Genomic DNA, 20,532 nt, shown 5'->3' on the forward strand with positions numbered 1-20,532 from the left:
ATTGTATGAGCATGGTTTAACACATGTTAATAGCTCACACACAGACATATTTGGAAGCTTTAGCTGGCAGAATTTTTTTATATTAGGTAAAGTATAAGTATACATGTCATTCATTTAAAAGGGAAATTTTTGGAGGTATAATTTATATACAGTAAAATGCAGAGACCTTAAGTGTTCAATCTGATGATTTTTGATGGTTGAATATACTTCGGTAACCACCACCCAAAACAAGATATAGAGCATAGTATTCAGAAACCCAAAAAGTTCCATCATGTCCCTTTCCTATTAATTCTCTGTCCTCAGAGGCCACCACTAAAACATGAATCTGAGGGCTTCCCTGGTGGCGCAGTGGTTGAGAGTCCACCTGCTGATGCAGGGGACACGGGTTCGTGCCCCGGTCTGGGAGGATCCCACATGCCGTGGAGCGGCTGGGCCCGTGAGCCATGGCCACTGAGCCTGTGCGTCCGGAGCCTGTGCTCCGCAGCGGGAGAGCCCGCAACGGTGAGAGGCCCACGTACCGCATAAAGAAAAAACAAAAGAGTGAATCTGATCATAATACTCTAGAACCTCATTTTAATACTTAAACACTGGAAGTTTAAACTGTTACCTTTACATATTATTTAAATGAACAATGCACAAATACTAAACTTGAAATCCACAGAGTAAGAGTATGAGGGATTTTTATTTAGAAAATATAATTGGGGCAACATAGTAGCTTATGTTAAAGGTGATTCAGGATCGTTTATTTTGTCTGTGGTTCTCTTCCATCCTATAAAATCTTTGGTTTTGTCAGCGGTTCACAAACTCTAAGGGGCTGAGAAGAGATAGGTATTTTTTCTTGACTTAAACCTGTAAACAAACATGCAAACAAATGTGTTTGTGTAACACATAAACAAAATGAATAGTTTTAGCTTTTTTTTTTTTTTTTTTTGGCCGCCCTGCATGGCTTGTGAGATCTTAGTTCCCCAACCAGGGATCAAACCTGCGCCCCCTGCAGTGGAAGCGTGGAGTCCTAACCACTGGACCACCAGGGAATTCCCAAGTGTGGCATTCTTTTAGCTGGTCTAGCTGTTTATATTGTAAGGAATCCATCAGAAAATGAGAGAGCGCTGAAATAGAATGTTTTGATAGCTTTTACTGCTCAATTTCTAATTTTACTTATTTGGCGGGATAGAGCAGCTTGATCAGGATTTTGTTGGATTTATATTATTATCAACATTTTATGATAGTATACTGGACAAATACTGTAACATTTTTGCGCTCTCTAATAGTTTATTTTTCTTTTCATTTTGGAAAATTTCGAAAAATAGAAAGTAGAAAGAGAATAATGTCCCTCATTCTACTACCCAAAGGTAACTACTGGTAAAATTTCAGGCTTTTTTTTTCCCTATACTGTTTATTTACGTAGCAGTCATCATGCATTAGATTCTATTTTGTATTCTGCATTTTTTTCTTACAAGTATTTTCCGTGTTAGTAAGCACTAAGTCAACATCACCTTATATGGTTGCACAGTATATATTTCACTAAGTAGATATACCCTAAGTTAGTTAATTGCACATTTAATTATCTTTTAATTAAGTTTAATTGCGCATTTAATTATCTCCCATTTTTCCCTGTTATAAATCATGGTTTGATGAACATCAGAATAACGTAGTCTGCACAAAAGACCATTATTACAAAGTACTCACTTTGCACGTTTACAGTATGCATGGATTTCTGTTAACGCAGCAAAGCAAGGACTTGCCTGCGTTTCACTGATGTTTAAAAAAAAATTATCCCAGCAATTGTATCATTTTTTTCTTTTCCCAGTTCAAACTTCTGCCATCTATTTTAAATTGGGGGCATTAGTTCTGCTTTTAATATGCTAGTAGGTAGAGAGTTGTATGTAGAGTCACAGAGTTAGAAATGATGGTAATAGTTTATAACATTTGTAGAGCACTCACTGTGTACCATGCGCTGCTTCTAAGTTCTTTACATGTATTAACCCATTTATAATCCATGAGATAGGTATTAACTGTTACTCCTGTTTAAGGATGAGGAAGAGAAGTTAAGTAAGTTGCCTGAGGTTTCATGGCTGTTGAGTTTTAGAACCAGGATATGAATCCTGGTATCTTGGCTTCAGAGCCTGTCTTCTTAACCTCTTTGAGATCATTTAATCCAGCCACCTCTGTTTACTAAATGAAGGAGTTGAGGCCCATGTAGTGTATTGAACTTGTCCAAGGTAAGGCAGTGGAAGATTTGGTTCTTCTAATTCCAAACCAAATGTCATTTTCACCGACACCATACTGCCACTCTTAGAATTAAAACTTTAGTCCTTTAAATTTGAAATGGATAAATACATGGTTTAGAAATCAAAATGATACATGAAGTCTTGGCCCCAACCCTGTCCTAGTTCCCTGCCTCCTGTTACTCTTTTCTTCTACATCTGGAAGTGTTTTTTCCGTATGTGCCCTGATCTGCACCTTGGTGTTTTGTTTTGTTTTGTTTCACTTAATAGAACCTTGCACTTCTCCTTGCAAAGTAAAGATTACGATGTGCTAGGTGCTCTCTTCCCCCACAGCCTCCCAACAGTGTGTTGTCACACTTGTACTTTTGCCAGTCTGCTGATAGGTGGAAAATGTTATCTTAGTGAGTTTTAATTTATATTTTTCTTACTAAAAGGCTGAATAGTTTTCTATATATTTATGCATCATTTGAAGGTGTTTTCATTAAACCCTTTTATCATCTGCCCATTTTTCTATCGGGTTGTTAATCATTTCTTCTTTATAGGAACTCATATTAAGGAACTTAACCCTTGTCTGTGATAAGTTACAAATATATTTTTCCTGATAGGATCTTGGTGTTTTGCTTTGGATTTTTTTTTTTTTTGGGTATCAGACTTTTATTTTATCGCTTCTACATTTTAGGTCCATACGTAGGCTTTCGCCACTTCAAGATGTTAAGGAATTTGCCAGTATTTCCATCTCATACTTTCTGGTTTCATTTTTGCATTTAAATCTTTGTTCTCTTTTTCTCTGAATTGTGTGAGATATGGATCCTCTGCTCTTTTGAACTGCTCTCTAGTTTTGCCAACATCTTTGAAGTCTATCTGTAACCACTGATAGTTATATTCTGTCTTTTTCACATACTAAATTTCCATTTGTAGCTGGATCATTTCTGGACTTTCCGTTCTGCTCCTTGATTTGTCTGTTCATGAGGTAGTATCACCTCATTGCTCTCTTTCATTTTTTTACAGTTTCTCTAGTTATTCTTGCTTGTTTATTTTTCCATTTGAACTTGAAAAGCAGGTTGTTTCGTTCCAGAAGAAAAAAAACAAAACCTGTTGATATTTTTATTTGGATCACATTAATTTTACAAATTAATGTAGAGTCAATATCTTCATGATCTTGAGTCGTTCTCTCTAAGAACATGTGTCTTTCTGTTGATTTGTGTCTGCTTTTGTGCTCTTAGAAGTGTTTTTAAACTTTCCTCATTTAGGTTTTATAGAGTTTTGATTAGGCTCATTCCTGAGTACTTTATCTTCTTTTGTTGCTGTAGTCAACAGGGTGTTCCATTCTATCTTCTGCCTGGTTCTAACTAGTTATGTTTGACTGTGCTCTTAACCTTCAGTTAGACCCCAAATGACCTACTTTTCAAAATTGAATCTAATTCCATTTTTGTTTACTCAGACATCAGCCAGTGATTTGATAGAATGCCCTTGTATATACAATGTTGGTATATTTGGTACCTGCAAATGGTATTCCGGTAATAAACTTTTTATGTATAACCAAGGGAAATCAACAAAACATTCACATTTATAACTTGAGTAATTAGTTGTAAATTCTCTGTGGCACATAGTCAGTTGAGAATAACTATATTTTTAAACTTCAGTGTACTTGGGTAACATGAAAATTTATTGTGGACAGTAATGACATAAAGGTAAGGAAAAAGCAAAAATAATGCCTTATGTAAAAATTAAATTCATACTGATTAACGCTTACTTGGTAAATCATTTGAAGAGGTCTAATTTGAATTTGTTTAATTAAATATTAAGTATACTTGAAAAAAGATTATGGAAAGTTCAAGATACTGACATCACGGTTCGTGAAATTAGAACTGTCTGGCTGAGTGATAGAAATTTTTCAAAACACAGTAATGGTTACTTTAAATCCATTCATTGTCTAGATTTTTGAATAATTGCATTTTGGATATTTTCTGAAATTACTCCCAGAGCGATGCATTACTGTGCTAATTTCCATTATTTTGTTTCACACAAGTTTTGTTTTTCTTAAACAAAAATACAGGTTATGTAATATAATGTGGGCAATGGCAATATTAACGAGCTAAGAGAATATCTCATAAGAGATACAAATGTGTTGTATCAAAATTTAGGAAACTGTAATGTTGATGGACATGCTAGTTTTCAGTATTGTTTAACATACTTGGCGGCAGTATAGTTAGTGGTTTGAGGCACTTAGCTAATTTAAATAAATCTTTTTCTCCTTCATTAAGTTTGTGATTTCTCATTATTTGGCATTTCTCAGGGGGTTTGTAACATGGTTTATTTATTTTCTTGTTAGAGAAATATATTCGTTAATGAAATTTGACTAAATAATTCAGCAGATTATTTCTTTGTATTTTTCTTGATGTTTTTTGAAGCAGGTAGAATTTGTCCTTTTACGAGAAAATTGTTCTTAAAATTCCTATTGAAACATCATAAATTTGCCAGCAAATTTATGTCTTTGTAAAGTGTTTTAGGACTGATAAAATTTTTTAAGCATCCACATCATATATTTCTTCCTTAGCGTATCAGATTTTCCGTTAATAGTATTTTAGATAACCTGGTATATGCTTATGAGCGTGGATCAAGTCTAATTTCTGCTCTCGGTTTATTTTGGGAAGTGCAGCCCAGAGAGTATACAAGAATGCATTTTCTTGTTCAATTTTTAAAATCCAGATACCTGACACATCTTTTATAAGATGTTAAATATCTTTTTATGCAGATGGGGAGGGATCTTAGGGCAACTTTAAGTTTGAAAAAAATAAAACAAGATTTCTGCCACCTTGTTTATTGCAGGGAAGCAAAATACAGACAAGAGTTGGGTTACTAATGTTGCTTTGTACGTGGCTTAGCAACTGCCCCATTGCAGTAACACATTTTCTTCACAATTCAGCCAATGTTCCCTTTGTATCCTTTATGTTTTAGTAAGATGCATGTAAGTATTTACCTTTTTTATCTTTTCTATTTCTTCTCAACTAGAGTTAGCTCCATGCCCCAAATATTTGAATCCTCTTTATCTATGTAACAACTTTTTAAACTGTTATGGTGACAATGATGCTTACTTAAGCTGTGTGGGTGTGGGTGTGGGTGTGGGTGGGTGTGTGGGTGTGTGGGTGTACGTGTACCATTGTGTTATGTTTACTCGGACTGCGTATAGAATTTTTTGTAGAAACTCTTACATGAAATACATGTCAAATTCAAATTGTAAAACAAAGTACTCTGCATATTATGAACCATTAGTTTTCTTAACAAAGTTTTCAGCTTACAGGACAAATTGCAGAAAATCTTGGAGAGGAAGAACAGTTGGTCCAAGGCTTATGTGCTCTTCTGTTGGGCATTTCGATTTACTTCAATGATAACTCACTTGAGAGCTATATGAAGTAAGTAAGGGGAAAATGCCAGGGGAAAATGACTTGCTAATGTCATCAAGAGATAATGATAAATTTTTTCTGCCAAAGTATAATGTAGACCAAGCTTTTATGTTTTGTTATGCCTTTTTTTTTAAGCATCTCAATATGCTTATCTCTGTAGAGAGAAACTAAAACAACTGATAGAGAAGAGGATCGGCAAAGAGAATTTCATAGAGAAACTAGGATTTATTAGCAAACATGAGTTGTATTCCAGAGCATCTCAGAAACCCCAGCCAAACTTCCCCAGTCCAGAATACATGATATTTGATCATGAGTTTACAAAGCTGGTAAAAGAACTTGAAGGTAAGACAACAAAGTTTATCTTGATATTCATTAGAAAGTAGTACCTAGGATTGTATTGCATATGTATATTCTGGATACATGCAGATTATATGATAAGCCTAAAAGTATTTTTTTTCCTAGCTCTTGATCTGTGGCCCACTTAAGGACTTTTGGCATTCAGTAAGATTGGAAAGATGATTTCTTATCTCTCATGCAGTTAGGCCATATGTTTTTACTGACTAAGTCTTAATAATAAAACAGTATTTTAAATAAGTCTTCTTTTACAGGTGTGATAACTAAGGCTATTTATAAGTCCAGTGAAGAAGATAAACAAGAAGAAGAGGTGAAGAAAACACTAGAGCAGCATGACAGCATTGTGACTCACTACAAAAATATGATTCGAGAGCAAGTACGTACTGATAAATTGTATCCAACCTCGGTTATACTAAAAGTATAGATACTTCTCTACTTTAGGGAGGAATTTCTCTCAGCATTTCCAAATGCAACAGGATACACAAAGTAAAACTCATCGTTTTCCTAAATAATTCAAAAGCATCTGAGTATTCAACACACTGAGAGCTTAGTATATGCTAAGCAAGTCTAGTGGTAAAGATAATCGAAGGTATGTGGCAGCATTGAGAGGCACCTAACTTAGCTAGGTAGGAGCAGGTGCTTGGAGAAGACAGAGAAGCTGAGTCCTAAAAGGATGACAATGAGTAAGCTAGGCAAGCAGAGAGAGGGACGGGAGGTGTTACTGGCATGGACACAGAACACTCGTTGGCTGTATGAAGGAGAATTTGAGAGGCAAGGCTACAGAGAGGGAGCCCAAGGAGGAGGTGGTGGTGGTGGGTGGCAGTTGGGAGACTGACGGTTGATGACGATGATAGCGGCTACTGTTTTGTGTACTGTGTTCTAGGTGCTCACCGAATACAGTTAAACACCATCTCATTTACTTTTCACAATATCCCTTCAAAGTAGCTGACATCTGCAGTTCGGAATAAATGAGGAATCTGAGACTTAGAGAATTTAAACTTGTCCAAGGTCACTCAGTGCTTGGTGGAACAGAATTCAAATACACGTGTGTTACTGGGACTCCAAAGCTCACGCTGTGTGGTGTAGAGGGGACGGTCCTGAGAAATGTGGAAACCAAAGAAGATAAAACTGACAGGACTTGGTAGTGATTGGACCTGGGGGCGAGGGAGTAGAAAGGGTCAGATACGATCCTTAGATCTCTGTCTTGCGCACCCGAAGAGATGATATTAAATTAGATAGAACAAGAGGGAGCTGATTTACTAGAGTGCGTCATGATGAGTTAAGTTGAAACTACATTTTCAAAATGGTCAGCTGACATTTTCTTTGCAGGATACCGATGAACCCCACACTTGGGTAGTGTTGAGCACCTTACGCCTTCCATTACATTCCTTCAGGATGTTTCTTGGTTTTCTTCTCTCATTTAATTCCTCACTCTGGTACATATACCTTTATTGGAATGGAATCCTAGAAAGTGCTGCAGTGTTATGGTGTTAAAATTCCAGAGTCATGGAAACAATATACGGGGGCGTCTCATGTGGGGCAGGCTGCTGCCCCTTCCCTGCACTGCCCTCCACCCCCTGCTGATTGTGACAGCTTGAGGCAGGTGTGGCTCCTAAGAGCTTTTGTGTAGAGCCCTCTAAATGAGAGCTGCCGATGTATTCTTTTCCCCGCAATCTGTATTGTTGAGAATGAAATTCTCAGAAAGAATAAAAATATACTAGTGGTGTATTTAGCGTTCAGTCTGAGCTTTTCAGTTCATAAGCAGATTAGTAAATTAGAATCATCTTTGAATGATCCAAATTTGAATCGTTACACTACCCATGGTTATTAGGATTTTTCATCTGTCTTAGTACAAATTTGGAGTCATTTCCAGATGGTAAAATGTAATTTTTAGAGCAATGGGAAATAAATACTTGGAATGTGATATTATAGCTTGCTTGCACTTGGAGCTGATAAATATGGTTGATTTGGAAGAAGAAAAGAGTGATTTGACACAATTACTATAATCACTTTTCTTTAGAAATGTTAATTTTAAATATTCTCATCACTTAGAATGCCATTTGACAATTAGGCAACAAGCATCGAGAGCTGTAAAATGTTTATATAAACTTTGAATTACATTTGATAATGCATCCTAAGGAAATTCTCCAAAATTCAGGAGAACAGTTATATGGACTAAAATATTTATTGTAATGATATTATCATTTAGAAAAATGGAGAGCAACCTCAGTGTTGCTTTTGAGTATAAATTACATTGCATCTACTGATTAATATTGGGAAATTTTGATTGAGTAGTAAGCAAATTAAAGGTTACAAAATGTATGTGGACGGATTATGACAAGTTTAAAAAACCTGGGTTGGAAAGAATTAGAAGAAAATGAAGACAGATCAAATTCTAACTAGTTACTACACTAGGGTGATAAGAGATGAAACCTGTTTTTTCCAGAATTCTAAGTGTTCTGTTATATGATTGTCTTTTAATGTTAAAAGTAACAGAGGTACATACATATCTATACATATACTAAGCTTCTTAAATAATTTGGTATAAATATCTTAAATAGTTTGATGGACCATAGAATGAAGTTTTTAAAGTTGACCTCCCCCCACCCCCAAACCAAAATTACAGTGAGATCGCAGACGGCGCCATATAATGGGGCCTTGAAAGCTTACAGTCCTGCTGCATGTTAATTGGCCTTGGTGCATATATTAATGTGTTACTGCTTAATTATAGAACGCTTTTGGAGATATTGAGTAGTTTAACATCCTCACCCAAAATAATCTCTAATTTTTAATTTGTTCATCCTCTTACTGCTAACTAGTCTGAATGTAAAACACTTCAGTTATGTTTTGGTTCACAGGATCTGCAACTTGAGGAATTGAAGCAGCAGATTTCTACGTTAAAATGTCAAAACGAACAGCTCCAGACAGCGGTCACACAGCAAGTATCTCAGATTCAGCAACACAAGGATCAGTATAATCTTCTTAAAGTACAGCTAGGTAAGTGTAGCTAGCCATTCCTGTTGTAGTGTCCCCAGGAGCTGGACAAAGTCAGACAGGTTATTCTTGTGGACTAGTCTTTCTGTAACCTTAAATTAATCACTGTGACAAACATGTAAGTCAGAGTTTGAAGTCCAAGCTCTCTGCTCAGTGTTTGATTATCTGATCCATTGATTCTCAACCTTAGCTACCTATACATTAAGATCCCCTGATATTTTTATTTTTTTAACACCAATACTGAAACCCCACTGAGGTTTCTAATTTAATTAGTTGGGAGTTGGGTCCAGGCATCAGTGATTATTAATTACAAGCTCCCCAGGTGATTCTAATGTCTAGCCAGTTGACTGGTCTAACCTTTTCATTTCCTTATCTGCAAAACGGAGCTGATAGTAGCACCTGTGTCATCTGAGAATTAAATGAAATAATATATATAAAATTCTAGTTCAGTGCCTGGCACATGCTAGGAGCTCAAATGCTTGTAAATAGTCTCATTCTACACTGCTTATGGTTGGAATGCTAGCTACTTAGAAATATAATTAATTTTATTTATATGAAGGTGACCAAAATTTTCAGAAGAAAATATCTTTTACTTCCTCTATTTAATGACAATAAGTTGTCAGTTCTTTTAGTCCATATAGAAAGCTAGTCCTCTGTGAAGTTTTTTTTAGAAATATTTATTTATTTATTTGGCCACACTGGGTCTTAGTTGCTGCGTGTGAGATCTTTAGCTGCAGCATGCGAACTCTTAGTTGTGACATTTGGGATCTAGTTCCCTGACCAGGGGTCGAACCTGGGCCCCCTGCATTGGGAGTGCAGGGTATTAGCCCCTGGACCACCAGGGAAGTGTGCTATGAAGATTTTTAAAAGGATTTTATTTTCTCTTATATTAATTGACAGAATTGGAATTTCAACTACTGTAATTCTTTTTTTTTTTAAATCTTTATTGGAGTATAATTGCTTTACAATGGTGTGTTAGTTTCTGCCTAGTAAACTACTGTAATTCTTAATCTTAGATCACTAAACCATGCAGTTTAGTCTTAAGACTATGCTCTTTTTCTTCCCAGAAAATATCATTATTTTTATCAATTTTTATCAATACACTGTTTTTCAGAACTTCCCTGGCAGTCCAGTGGTTAAGACTCCATGCTCCCAATGTAGGGGGCATTGGGATCCCTGGTCAGGGGACTAAAATCCTACATGCCGTACCTACGGCGTGGCTGGAAAAAAACAAAACAAAAAAACACTATTTTGCAAAGATGAAATGTGCTTGCAAAAATCCTGCCAAAGTAATTATTAAGGAAAGTATGTATTTATTTTATACTTGAATCATCAATTCAAAAAATGAAAAGTTTCGTGCTGGCTTTTCAAATTTTATGCCTGTCTAATAGGAAAAGACAATCAGCATCAAGGTTCTTACAGTGATGGGGCTCAGATGAATGGTATTCAGCCAGAAGAAATTGGTAGGTTGCGAGAAGAGGTAGAAGAATTAAAAAGTAATCAGGAACTTTTAAAAAGCCAACTGGCTGAAAAGGACGCTTTCATTGAAAATTTGGTAAGTGAATGTTGACATTTTTTAAACGAGAAGTCAAGAATAATTCTCATTATCCAGCTTGTTTATTTTGCTCGATCCCTTAAGCTACAGTATCATATTAAGGTTTTAGAATATGAGCTCTGGTGTCAGACTGTCTAAAGCTTCAGTGCTTCCTAGCTAACTGAATTTAAGCAACTTAGTTAACCTCTTTAAACTTGTTTCCTGAGCTATAAAATGGTGGTGGTGATATCTGTCTCATTGCTGTGAGAATTAAATGAGATACACTGTTAAAAGCTCTTTTAGTGATTTTTTTTTTCAAGATAGATTTTATTCATTTCTTTAAAATTTTTTATTTTTTTTACTTTCGGCTGCATTGGGTCTTGGTTGCTGTGTGCGGGCTTTCTCTGGTTGCAGTGAGCAGGGGCTAGTCTTCGTTGCATTTCACGGGCTTCTCATTGCGGTGGCTTCTCTTGTCACGGAGCACGGGCTCTAGGCGCACGGGCTCAGTAGTTGTGGTTTGTGGACTTTAGAATGCAGGATCAGTAGCTGTGGCGCACAGTCTGATGTGCTCCGCGGCATGTGGGATCTTCCCGGACCAGGGCTCGAACCCATGTCCCCTGCGTTGGCAGGCAGATTCTTAACCATTGTGCCGCCAGAGAAGCCCTGTATAAGGTTCTTTTAATACATGGAAATCACTCAATAAATACCTGCTTTTATGCTCTTTCTTCATATGACCTCAGTTAAGTGCCTAGATTTAATAAATTACTTGGCATGAGTATAAATTTATTAGCTATGGAAAATTTGTAGACAGTAGGTGCTATGTTGAAATGTTATTTTGAGTATAAAATTTTACATGTCAATGTGAAATTTTTTGGTAAACGTATACCAGACATAGCTTATATATGTACAGTTTTGGGTTTTTTTTCTGTCTCTTTAAACTGAATTTATTTCATAGTTTATTTCTATGCTCTTTGTAGAAATCGTCCCAACCATCACCTGGCACAAATGAACAGTCTTCAGCGACAGCTTCAGCAAGAGATTCTGAACAAATTGAAGAATTAAAACAGGTCATTTTTCAGCTTGATCCAAGCTCTGTTTTGCCTTGTTTTAATTATAATAGCATAACAGCACTGCAGTTCCATTAATCTAGAACTGCTTTGTCAGGTGTAAGCAAAATTTGATAGTGAAGACAGCCATTTGAAAATCCAGAAGCTGTTTTAATTATACAGTAATGGTATTTTGCTTTATATTGTGTTTTTATTTTTCAGTGATGTTCTTTTTAACAGATCTCTGCATCTTACCCAGATTATTTATAGATTATCAGTAAACTAACAGTTAAGGAAACCTTAAATATATTTATAAGCCACAAATATGAAGATATAAAGTCTTATGCCTAATTTTCATGGTAACTGGTTGGTTAAATGTATTGGGCATTTAAGTCATTCTATCCAGAAAAATGTTGGTTTTTAAAATTGGAAAAGGGAAAAACAGGAAGTAAACTTGTATATATCTCAATTAGATGACTCCAGCTAAAAAGCAAAATATATACTTTTTCTGCTGTAGTAATTTATATTGTTTAGAAAAGCAAATAAGCCTTTTCCTCCTTCCATCCTCCCTTCCTTCCTTCCTTTCTTGAAGAAGGAATATATGTTTCTTTAAAAGAAAAAAAAAGTGTTACTAAAGAAAGAAGTGAACAGCCTGGCCAAGCTAGGACTAACTTCCTTCTCCCTCCAGTAGCCAGCTGGTTCTTACCCACTGACATGTCTGATATGATGGGAATGATCGGAAAGAGAGAAACAAAATGTCTTATTTTGATGGTGTCTTTGTACCCCAGAGTAGATTCTACAATCTACTTAAATTGTTTTTTAAAAAAAAAATAATAATTTGTCATTAACGATTTACAACTCTCTAATACGTGTCCATAATGTTTTGTTCTTGTGAGGAAGAGCAATATCTATTTTGATTTTATTAATTCTAGAACTATATTAAAATTAATGGGAATTAAGTTATTAATATATACCCTTAGTTTGTAAATCCCAAGTAAAAATTTTTACTTTTTGTGTTTCCCAAAGATATATTTTAAATATTATTTATTTATTTGGTTGTGCCAGGTCTTAGTTGTGGCATTCAGGCTCCTTAGTTGTGGCACGTGGGCTCCTTAGTTGCGGCATGCATGTGGGATCTAGTTCCCTGACCAGGGATCAAACCCGGGCCCCCTGTATTGGGATCGCAGAGTCTTACCCACTGCACCAGCAGGGAAGTGCCCCAAAGATATATTTTAAATGATAGTTTTGTTTTTTATAATATGTAGTAAAATATGGTATAAAAAGAAAACCAAAAAGGTTCATAAATTCCATGTTTACATGACTCATTTTGATAACTGAAAAAAAGCAATCCAAGAAAAGGCGTGTATGTACATGATAGAAAGTTTTAAGAGAATAAAAATGCTTTCTACATGACAGCACCCCACTACTTACCACAATATCTCCAGACACTGCCAGATATCATGGGGGAAGATAGCCCCTAGTGGAGAACCACTGTTACAATTGTTTTATTTTCCTGTACTTTTTCTGGGGGTGGGGGAGAGAGCAAGAAGTTTGGAAATTTCAACATCTGTAATATATAAACTTTCAATTAATTCTGCCACTTTCACTAGAGTACTTTTTTATTTTTTTGGCCGCACTGTGTAGCATGCAGGATCTTAGTTCCCCAACCAGGGCTCGAACCTGTGCCCCCTGTATTGGGAGCATGGAGTCTTAACCACTGGACCGCTAGGGAAGTCTAATGCTTTCATCTATGTTTGGTGGCCCCCAAGTCTAAAACCATCCTATTTTGCCCTTTTCAAATAATATACCTTTAGTCTTCCACCAGGAGAAAAGGAAAAGTTACCTGATGCATGAGAGTAGGACAGGGATTTGGTGGTCTATTCCTAAGCCGGCTTACAACCAACCCTGCTGTTTTTGACTCCATTTTTACTCACACTTTCCAAAACATCCCAGGCCCTTTGGTAGTTACGCATTGTACGTCAGGTAGCAGCATGGCTTTCTAAAAGGTCAGCCTACGTTTCAGCTGTCTCATGTGTGCCGAGTCAGAAAGTCAGTCGTTTGCTTTCTGAAATTCCCCAATTTATTGCTCTTTTCTTTTACTCTCTGTCCTTGTGGGTTTCTCCCTCCTGCCCACCCTTCCACCGTCCCTCTCTCCCTACCTCCTTCCCACCTTCCTTTCTCGTTCCCTTCCTCCCTCCCTTTATAATTTTTTACATTGGATCTCACAAGGAAGCAGAGGTGAACATGTTTAATCTACACGTTTAATTCTCCATCTTGAACCCACCAAGTTCAAGAATAGTCCTTCCACTTAAATTTTAAAACTTGGAAGTTGTGATTTGAGAGAGAAGGGCCAAGAAAGGAAATAATTTTTTATTTCTTCCTGTAAATAGACATTTCCTTGATGAAATTAATGCTGTTTAATGTTACAGCTTAACTATTTTTGTCTCTTAGGAACTGGCAACATTAAAGTCTCAGTTAAACTCACAGTCTTCTGAGATCACCAAACTACAGACAGAAAAGCAGGAGCTGTTAGAGAAAACAGAAGCATTTGTAAGTTAATTATTTTTTTGTTCTCAAAGGTAGTAAACACAAGGTTGGAAGGTTATTTATCAGCCACTGTGGAAAAGAAGCAAATTTGTCAGATAGCACCTTCCGTTCAGGTTATCCGTTAGCCAGAGTTCCAGTCACGCAGGCTTCTTGGCCATGAGGACAGCCATATTATAGTCAGACTCACCAGGTCAGTTTAATCAGTTATTCATGGTTCATTTTGTTGGTGTTTTATATTTCACCCCATCTTTGTCTCCTTCATTCTAACCTGGCAGGTTTTCTGCTGGTATAAAATTGTCAAAAACCTTGTTGGTGACCCATGCAATTCACAGGGTTCCAAGCCATCAAGCAAAGTCCTCCTGGATGCCTCCTGGGGAACTACATTTCTATTCCAGCTTCTACAGAGATGGTTGATTGTGTCCATGTGTTACACGAGTAACTGCTTCACAATTGGTTGTCCAGCCACACCCCTGATGTTTCAGTAGAACATGCTTTGTCATTTATTGCAATAGGGATAGGTTGAGAATCTTCTGAATCTTCAAGTTCTGATTCCCTTTTCTTAACAGTTCCTCCTTCAGTTTATCTCTGTCCTCTCACATTTTACTATAAGCAGCAAGGAGAAACCAGGCCACACCTTTAATGCTTTGGTTAGAGGTTTCCTCAGCTAAATAGTTCGTCACTCACAAGTTCTGCTTTTCACAACACTAGAACTCAATTCAGCTAAGTTCTTTGCCACATTATATATAACAAGGATCACCTTTCCTCCACTTTCCAATAACATGTTCCTCATCTCTGAGAGCTCACCAAAACCTTTAACATCCATACTTCTACCAACATTCTGTTCATGATGATACATGTTTTCACTAAAACCATAGAAGCTTTCTCTATAGAAAGCTTTATGAGCCCTTACTGGAATTACCTTGAATGTCCATATCTCCATCAACAGTCTCTTCAAGCCAATTTAGACTTTGTCTAACATGAACCTCAAAATTCTTTTAGCCTCTACCAGTTCCAAAGCCCCTTCCACAGTTTAAGGTATTTGCTTAACCCAGCCTTCCTCATACTCTGATGAGAGCTGATGCCATGCCACTCCTGACTCAGCCTCCCGCTCCACTGAAGGGGCAACTTATCTATGTAGGGAAAGCACTTTATTGTGGGTAAATACATAAAGAATTAAACTTTCTGTTATTGGAGAGAAAATTTCAAAATAGCTAGAAAATTAAATCATCTTTGGAATTTCGTTTAGATTGTAACTGTAAAGAAACATTTGTTTTTCCAATTTCTACTTTCAGGCAAAATCAGTTCCTATACCAGGAGAGAGTGAAACTGTAATAGCTACAAAAACTACTGATGTAGAAGGAAGACTGTCAGCATTATTACAAGAAACTAAAGAATTAAAGGTTGGTTTTGGTGAAACTTTTACTCATTGCATATTATATGAAATGAACTCCAGGAAATTTGATTTTATTTCACTTAATTTCTCAAATCCTTAGATTTATGCAGAAAGTTAATGGAGTGTAATTTTATCTCACAATACGTCCATTCCTATTTGGATGACTAAAGGTGGCACAAGTGAAGGGGGTTTTTTTTGTTTTGTTTGTTTGGGCTGTGTTGGGTCTTCATTGCTGTGCGCGGGCTTTCTCTAGTTGCAGCGAGCGGGGGCTACTCTTCGTTGCGGTGCACAGGCTTCTCATTGCAGTGGCTTCTCTTGTTGCAGAGCATGGGCTCTAGGGACGTGGGCTTCAGTAGTTGCAGCACATAGGCTCAGTAGTTGTGGCTCACAGGCTATAGAGCTCAGGCTCAGTAGTTGTGGCACACTGGCTTAGGTGCTCCACAGCATGTGGGATCTTCCCAGACCAGGAATCAAACCCGTGTCCCCTGCATTGGCAGGCAGAGTCTTAACCACTGTGCCACCAGGGAAGTCCCACAAATGAAGATTTTTAAATGCCATTTCAAACAGTGGTATTAAATATATAAAATAAGAATGTATATGAATGTACTTTGCAAGTAAAAACATAGATTTTAGTAAGAGTAAAAAAATAGTTAAGTTTGCTTATCAATCTTTAATCAGAGTAAGAAACGAGGAGTATAGATTTGGCTAATACACAAGCCACCTGTAGGTTTTCCATAGGCTGAGGAACACAGGCATATTAAATCCTGCCAGCCTTTTGTGTGACAGAGAAATCAAAATAGATAACATGAAGAAAGGAATGAGGTAACAGTAATAAAAAAAAAAAAGGTAGGAATTAAAACATGGAAAAAGGAAGATAATGTGTGATTTTGCCTTTTGGATTGTGGTCAAATTCTTTTTTTTTTTTTGCGGTACGCGGGCCTCTCACTATTGTGGCCCCTCCCGTGCGGAGCACAGGCTCCAGACGCACAGGCTCAGCGGCCATGGCTCACGGGCCCAGCCGCTCCGCGGCTTGTGGGATCTTCCTGGACCGGGGCACGAACCCGTGTCCCCTGCATCGGCAGGCGGACTCTCAACCACTGCACCACCAGGGAAGCCCAAATTATTTTATTTTTAAACCATTGATTTTACTTGAAGCTATTTTTCTTTTCCATTTAATTGTATGTGTGAAGTTGGATAGAATTTTATTTTTAAACTTCAATTCTAATTCTGATGCTAACTAGGCTTCTGTTATAAAATGTTTTATGTCTTTATTTATCCCTCTGATATCTGAAATGGTAGGATTTTTTGAGGAATAGGTAATTAAAACCATTTTTGGTTGTTAAGCTCTATTTTTTACAGTAACCATCTTTGATGTATAGCCTAACATAAATTCTCATGTTACTAGATGAGTGAGTGTGTGTGTGTGTGTGTGTGTGTGTGTGTGTTTTAAACCTCCTGTTCCCCCAACCCCTAACCCCAAATTCTTCAGACTAGACAATTGCAGCAATTTATCAAAGAAAGAACATATTTGTTAAAACCCTAGGAGAGTGAATACTAATTTTAGATTAGTGATTTTCACCTTTCTTTTCCTAGAATGAAATTAAAGCTCTGTCTGAGGAAAGAACTGCTATTAAAGAGCAGCTGGATTCATCTAACAGTACCATTGCCATTTTACAAAATGAGAAAAACAAGCTTGAGGTGGACATTACAGATTCTAAAAAAGAACAAGATGATCTCTTGGTGCTGTTGGCTGATCAGGATCAGAAAATATTTTCATTGAAGAATAAACTCAAGGAACTTGGTCATCCAGTAAGATTGCAGTGTTTCCAAAAATGATTTATATTGTGTTTCTTTATGATGTATTTTTAAATATTGTACTGTGACATGGGAATGTTGTGCCTATATATCGATACTACAGGCAGAGATCTGTAGGTACGTGAACGTGGTATCATCTGCACCACTCTTATGGTATTCAGTGAATTGACTTAAGACACAGATTAGATGCAATTTCCAGCGTTTGTTAACTGTTCTCTTTGGGGCTCTGAGCCTAGAAAGTGAATTGATTTGATTGCTCCTGTGGTAACAAGACTCTCACTATCCAAATGTGTCGTCCTCTTTTGCCGTGTTGATTCAGGTTTGTGTGTAGAGAGGTGTAGCCATCTGGCAGCAAGTTAACCTATGTATCTCGTGTCATGTTAAAAATGACAGGGATCCTTGAACATTAAATCAAGGAAATCAGATGGCCTGTAATCTACTTTAATTTCTGGAATAAAGAATGTATCAACAGAGTAGATATCATTATGTGTTGAATGTAAAGTGAGCAAATGCTCAATGTTAAATGTATATATTTTCCCTTTAGGTTGAAGAAGAGGATGAACTTGAATCCGGAGACCAAGATGATGAGGATGATGAAGATGAAGATGACAGCAAGGGACAGGGTCATATCTAGCTTTACAATCTCTAGGAATGATAGGGGTTACATTGTAACTTTGAAGACGGAGTCTTAAGACAGTGCTTTGGTTTGCCTCCACAGGAAGTAAAGATTTAGAAACCAAGTGGCAGACATTCACTAATACAACTATTGATGTATTTTTAAAATGAAGCCACCACCCATGTTGATAATCCTGTTATTCTGACTTCATGTAGAACACACATCTTTTATTGAACTGGACTATCCCAAAATATAATTTGCAAAGAGCTTCAGACACCAAAAATATAATATTTTCAGGCATGTGGTGGCAATGCTCTTTGCCTTTAGTTCACTGGTTGGTTGTTTATCTAAGTTCTGTATTTGCTATTTTTACTTTTCAGAATTTGTGACTTTAAATACTAACACGGTTGATTTAATGTGTGTTGGAATCACTGTTTCTAAATTCAGTATTGGAGTTCTTAGCTAATGATTTCCTTTTAAAGGAATGGATTTACTTAAAGGCAAGATAGCATTATTCTGGGGGATAATATATCATCAGCCCTCCATCCAGTGTGACTCCTAAGGTGAGTGGGATAGGGCAGTGGAGAATGAGTGCCTTGACACTTGATATGGCTGCATTCTGTACCTCAGTGAAGAAGAAGGATATTAGCACACAGTGAAGAGGAGGGTGTTTCTGAGAAACTTCTGCAACAGTGTATCAGCATGTGTTTGATTTTGGTTTTATTTTTAAGCTAAACATTAAAACAGATTACAAGTTAACAGCTCATACAGCTCAGAATTAGTATTATTGTTTGATTATTATAAAACATATTATGTTCCTAGTTTTAAAAAGATCCAAACTATGGTTTATATAACTTATTGGCATTTTTGCTGAATAGGTTTAAGTCAGATAATAGATTTTTAAAAAGCAATGAAGCAATGTGTCAAAATTTAATGTTTTCGTAATAAAAATAGATATTATGTTCACCTAATCCCTCGTCATGGTTCCCTTTTTTAGATTTTGAGAGTAGTAGTCTTTGTACAAGATGAGGCAGAAGGAAGTGGTGAAAGGAGTCCTTCTCTTACTAAAAGGGCTTTGCTATAACTGCATGATAACAGCAATCTTATCATTTAAAGCCAATAATTCGGATTCTGTAAGAGCGGAGGGGGCTAATTGGAGAAAAAGCAGAAGTTGGAGAAGGGTTTGGATGTTTCTAAATTGAGCATTGAAGTTCTTTCTTCACAATGATTTCTATTTAAAGAAGTAGGCTTTCTTAAAGGCAAGACAGGGCTTCCCTGGTGGCGCAGTGGTTGAGAGTCCGCCTGCCGATGCAGGGGACGCGGGTTCGTGCCCCAGTCCGGGAGGATCCCACATGCCGTGGAGCGGCTGGGCCCGTGGGCCATGGCCGCTGGGCCTGTGCGTCCAGAGCCTGTGCTCCGCAATGGGAGAGGCCACAACAGTGAGAGGCCCGCATACCTCAAAAAAAAAAAAAAAAAAAAAAGGCAAGACAGCAAGAGTTGGGGCATTATGTATATCATCTGCCTCCTGGCTTCAGGAATAATTTGAGCAGTCCACTAAGGGGCACAGACTTTTGAAAGAAGTATCTTCACATGTCTTGAAAGGGGAGATGGCTGTGTGTTGCAGAGCACCCGTGAATACTGCACCACGCCCCTGCCTAATCCCACCGCTGCCACGCCATCCTGAGATGGCGTCTGCCGTCAGAGAACCACGTGATTATTCCTGGACCAGCTCAGACCGTGTGGAGTTTTCCTAAACTTGACCCCACGTAGTAAACACTTCAGGCTAATGTTACAAGGATAAGGAAAAATGTGTCAGGAGTAAGAATCATACTTCCAGAAATCATGGAATACCAAAGATCTTCGGAAAGAAATCTCTGCAAAATCAGTGATAGTTTGCCAAAGTTCAGTCACTCAGGCTGGCTTGGAGCAGAGAAGACACAAGAAGGCCTCAAAGCTGCACAGTCCAGCCTGGAGCCCAGACGGACACCTTCCTAACATAGCTATCGTTTTTTTGGGTTTTGTTTGTTTGTCTGTCTGTCTTTGCCTGGATTGCTTCTGGAGCCTCCTAAACTGGTCTCTGCACCTCCAGTTGGATGCTGCCTCTGCAGGCCATCCTCCATATTCACTACAATAAGCTTTCTGAAATGCAGATAGGAGCCAAAGAGATTGCAGTTGCCTACTGTTTGGAGCCCTTAGCCATGTGGATAAGACTCTTTGTGCTCTACCACTATCTAGTTTAGCTCCCTTCAAGTATACTTTAGAACCATACCAAGATATTTGCCATCATGGCACATATCCTGCTTTTTCATTTCTCACTTTGCTTTTGCACGTGTTCTTTCCTCTGCCCATTTGTCAGCCCTCACATTAAAGGCTATCTCCATGTATTGAGAGCTCTAACAGTGGAGCAGTCATGAAGCACAAAACATATTTGTCCTTATTTGAAGTTTTATTCAAGTGTAGTTTACACTTCTAGCACATTGGAAAGGAAAGAATAATCATCCAAGGTTACTACAAAAGGTAAAAGTAACAGCTCACATTTTAGAGTCTTAAGTTACTACTTTGAAATTATGCTGAGAGCAGATCAAACCCTTGTCTGAAAGT

General features: G+C 37.4%; 1 protein-coding gene across 2 annotated transcripts in view; it reads left to right on the top strand.

Annotated features, from left to right (window-relative positions):
• Positions 1 to 18,902, top strand: part of USO1 (USO1 vesicle transport factor) — an 86,137-nt gene extending 67,235 nt beyond the window's left edge. For both annotated transcript variants that reach the window (XM_024754116.1, XM_024754117.1), the window contains 11 exons: positions 5,058 to 5,168; positions 5,523 to 5,641; positions 5,793 to 5,974; positions 6,241 to 6,362; positions 8,845 to 8,983; positions 10,372 to 10,535; positions 11,492 to 11,581; positions 14,012 to 14,110; positions 15,400 to 15,507; positions 17,094 to 17,309; positions 17,860 to 18,902. In XM_024754116.1, coding sequence (XP_024609884.1) covers positions 5,058 to 5,168; positions 5,523 to 5,641; positions 5,793 to 5,974; positions 6,241 to 6,362; positions 8,845 to 8,983; positions 10,372 to 10,535; positions 11,492 to 11,581; positions 14,012 to 14,110; positions 15,400 to 15,507; positions 17,094 to 17,309; positions 17,860 to 17,949 — 1,440 coding nt within the window. In that variant the 3' untranslated portion in view covers positions 17,950 to 18,902. The remainder of the gene's footprint in view (positions 1 to 5,057; positions 5,169 to 5,522; positions 5,642 to 5,792; positions 5,975 to 6,240; positions 6,363 to 8,844; positions 8,984 to 10,371; positions 10,536 to 11,491; positions 11,582 to 14,011; positions 14,111 to 15,399; positions 15,508 to 17,093; positions 17,310 to 17,859) is intronic.
• Positions 18,903 to 20,532: the final 1,630 nt, after the last annotated feature.

The sequence above is a fragment of the Neophocaena asiaeorientalis genome, unplaced genomic scaffold, assembly GCF_003031525.2.
Source record: "Neophocaena asiaeorientalis asiaeorientalis breed wild unplaced genomic scaffold, Neophocaena_asiaeorientalis_V1.1 scaffold148, whole genome shotgun sequence".
NCBI lineage: Eukaryota > Metazoa > Chordata > Mammalia > Artiodactyla > Phocoenidae > Neophocaena > Neophocaena asiaeorientalis.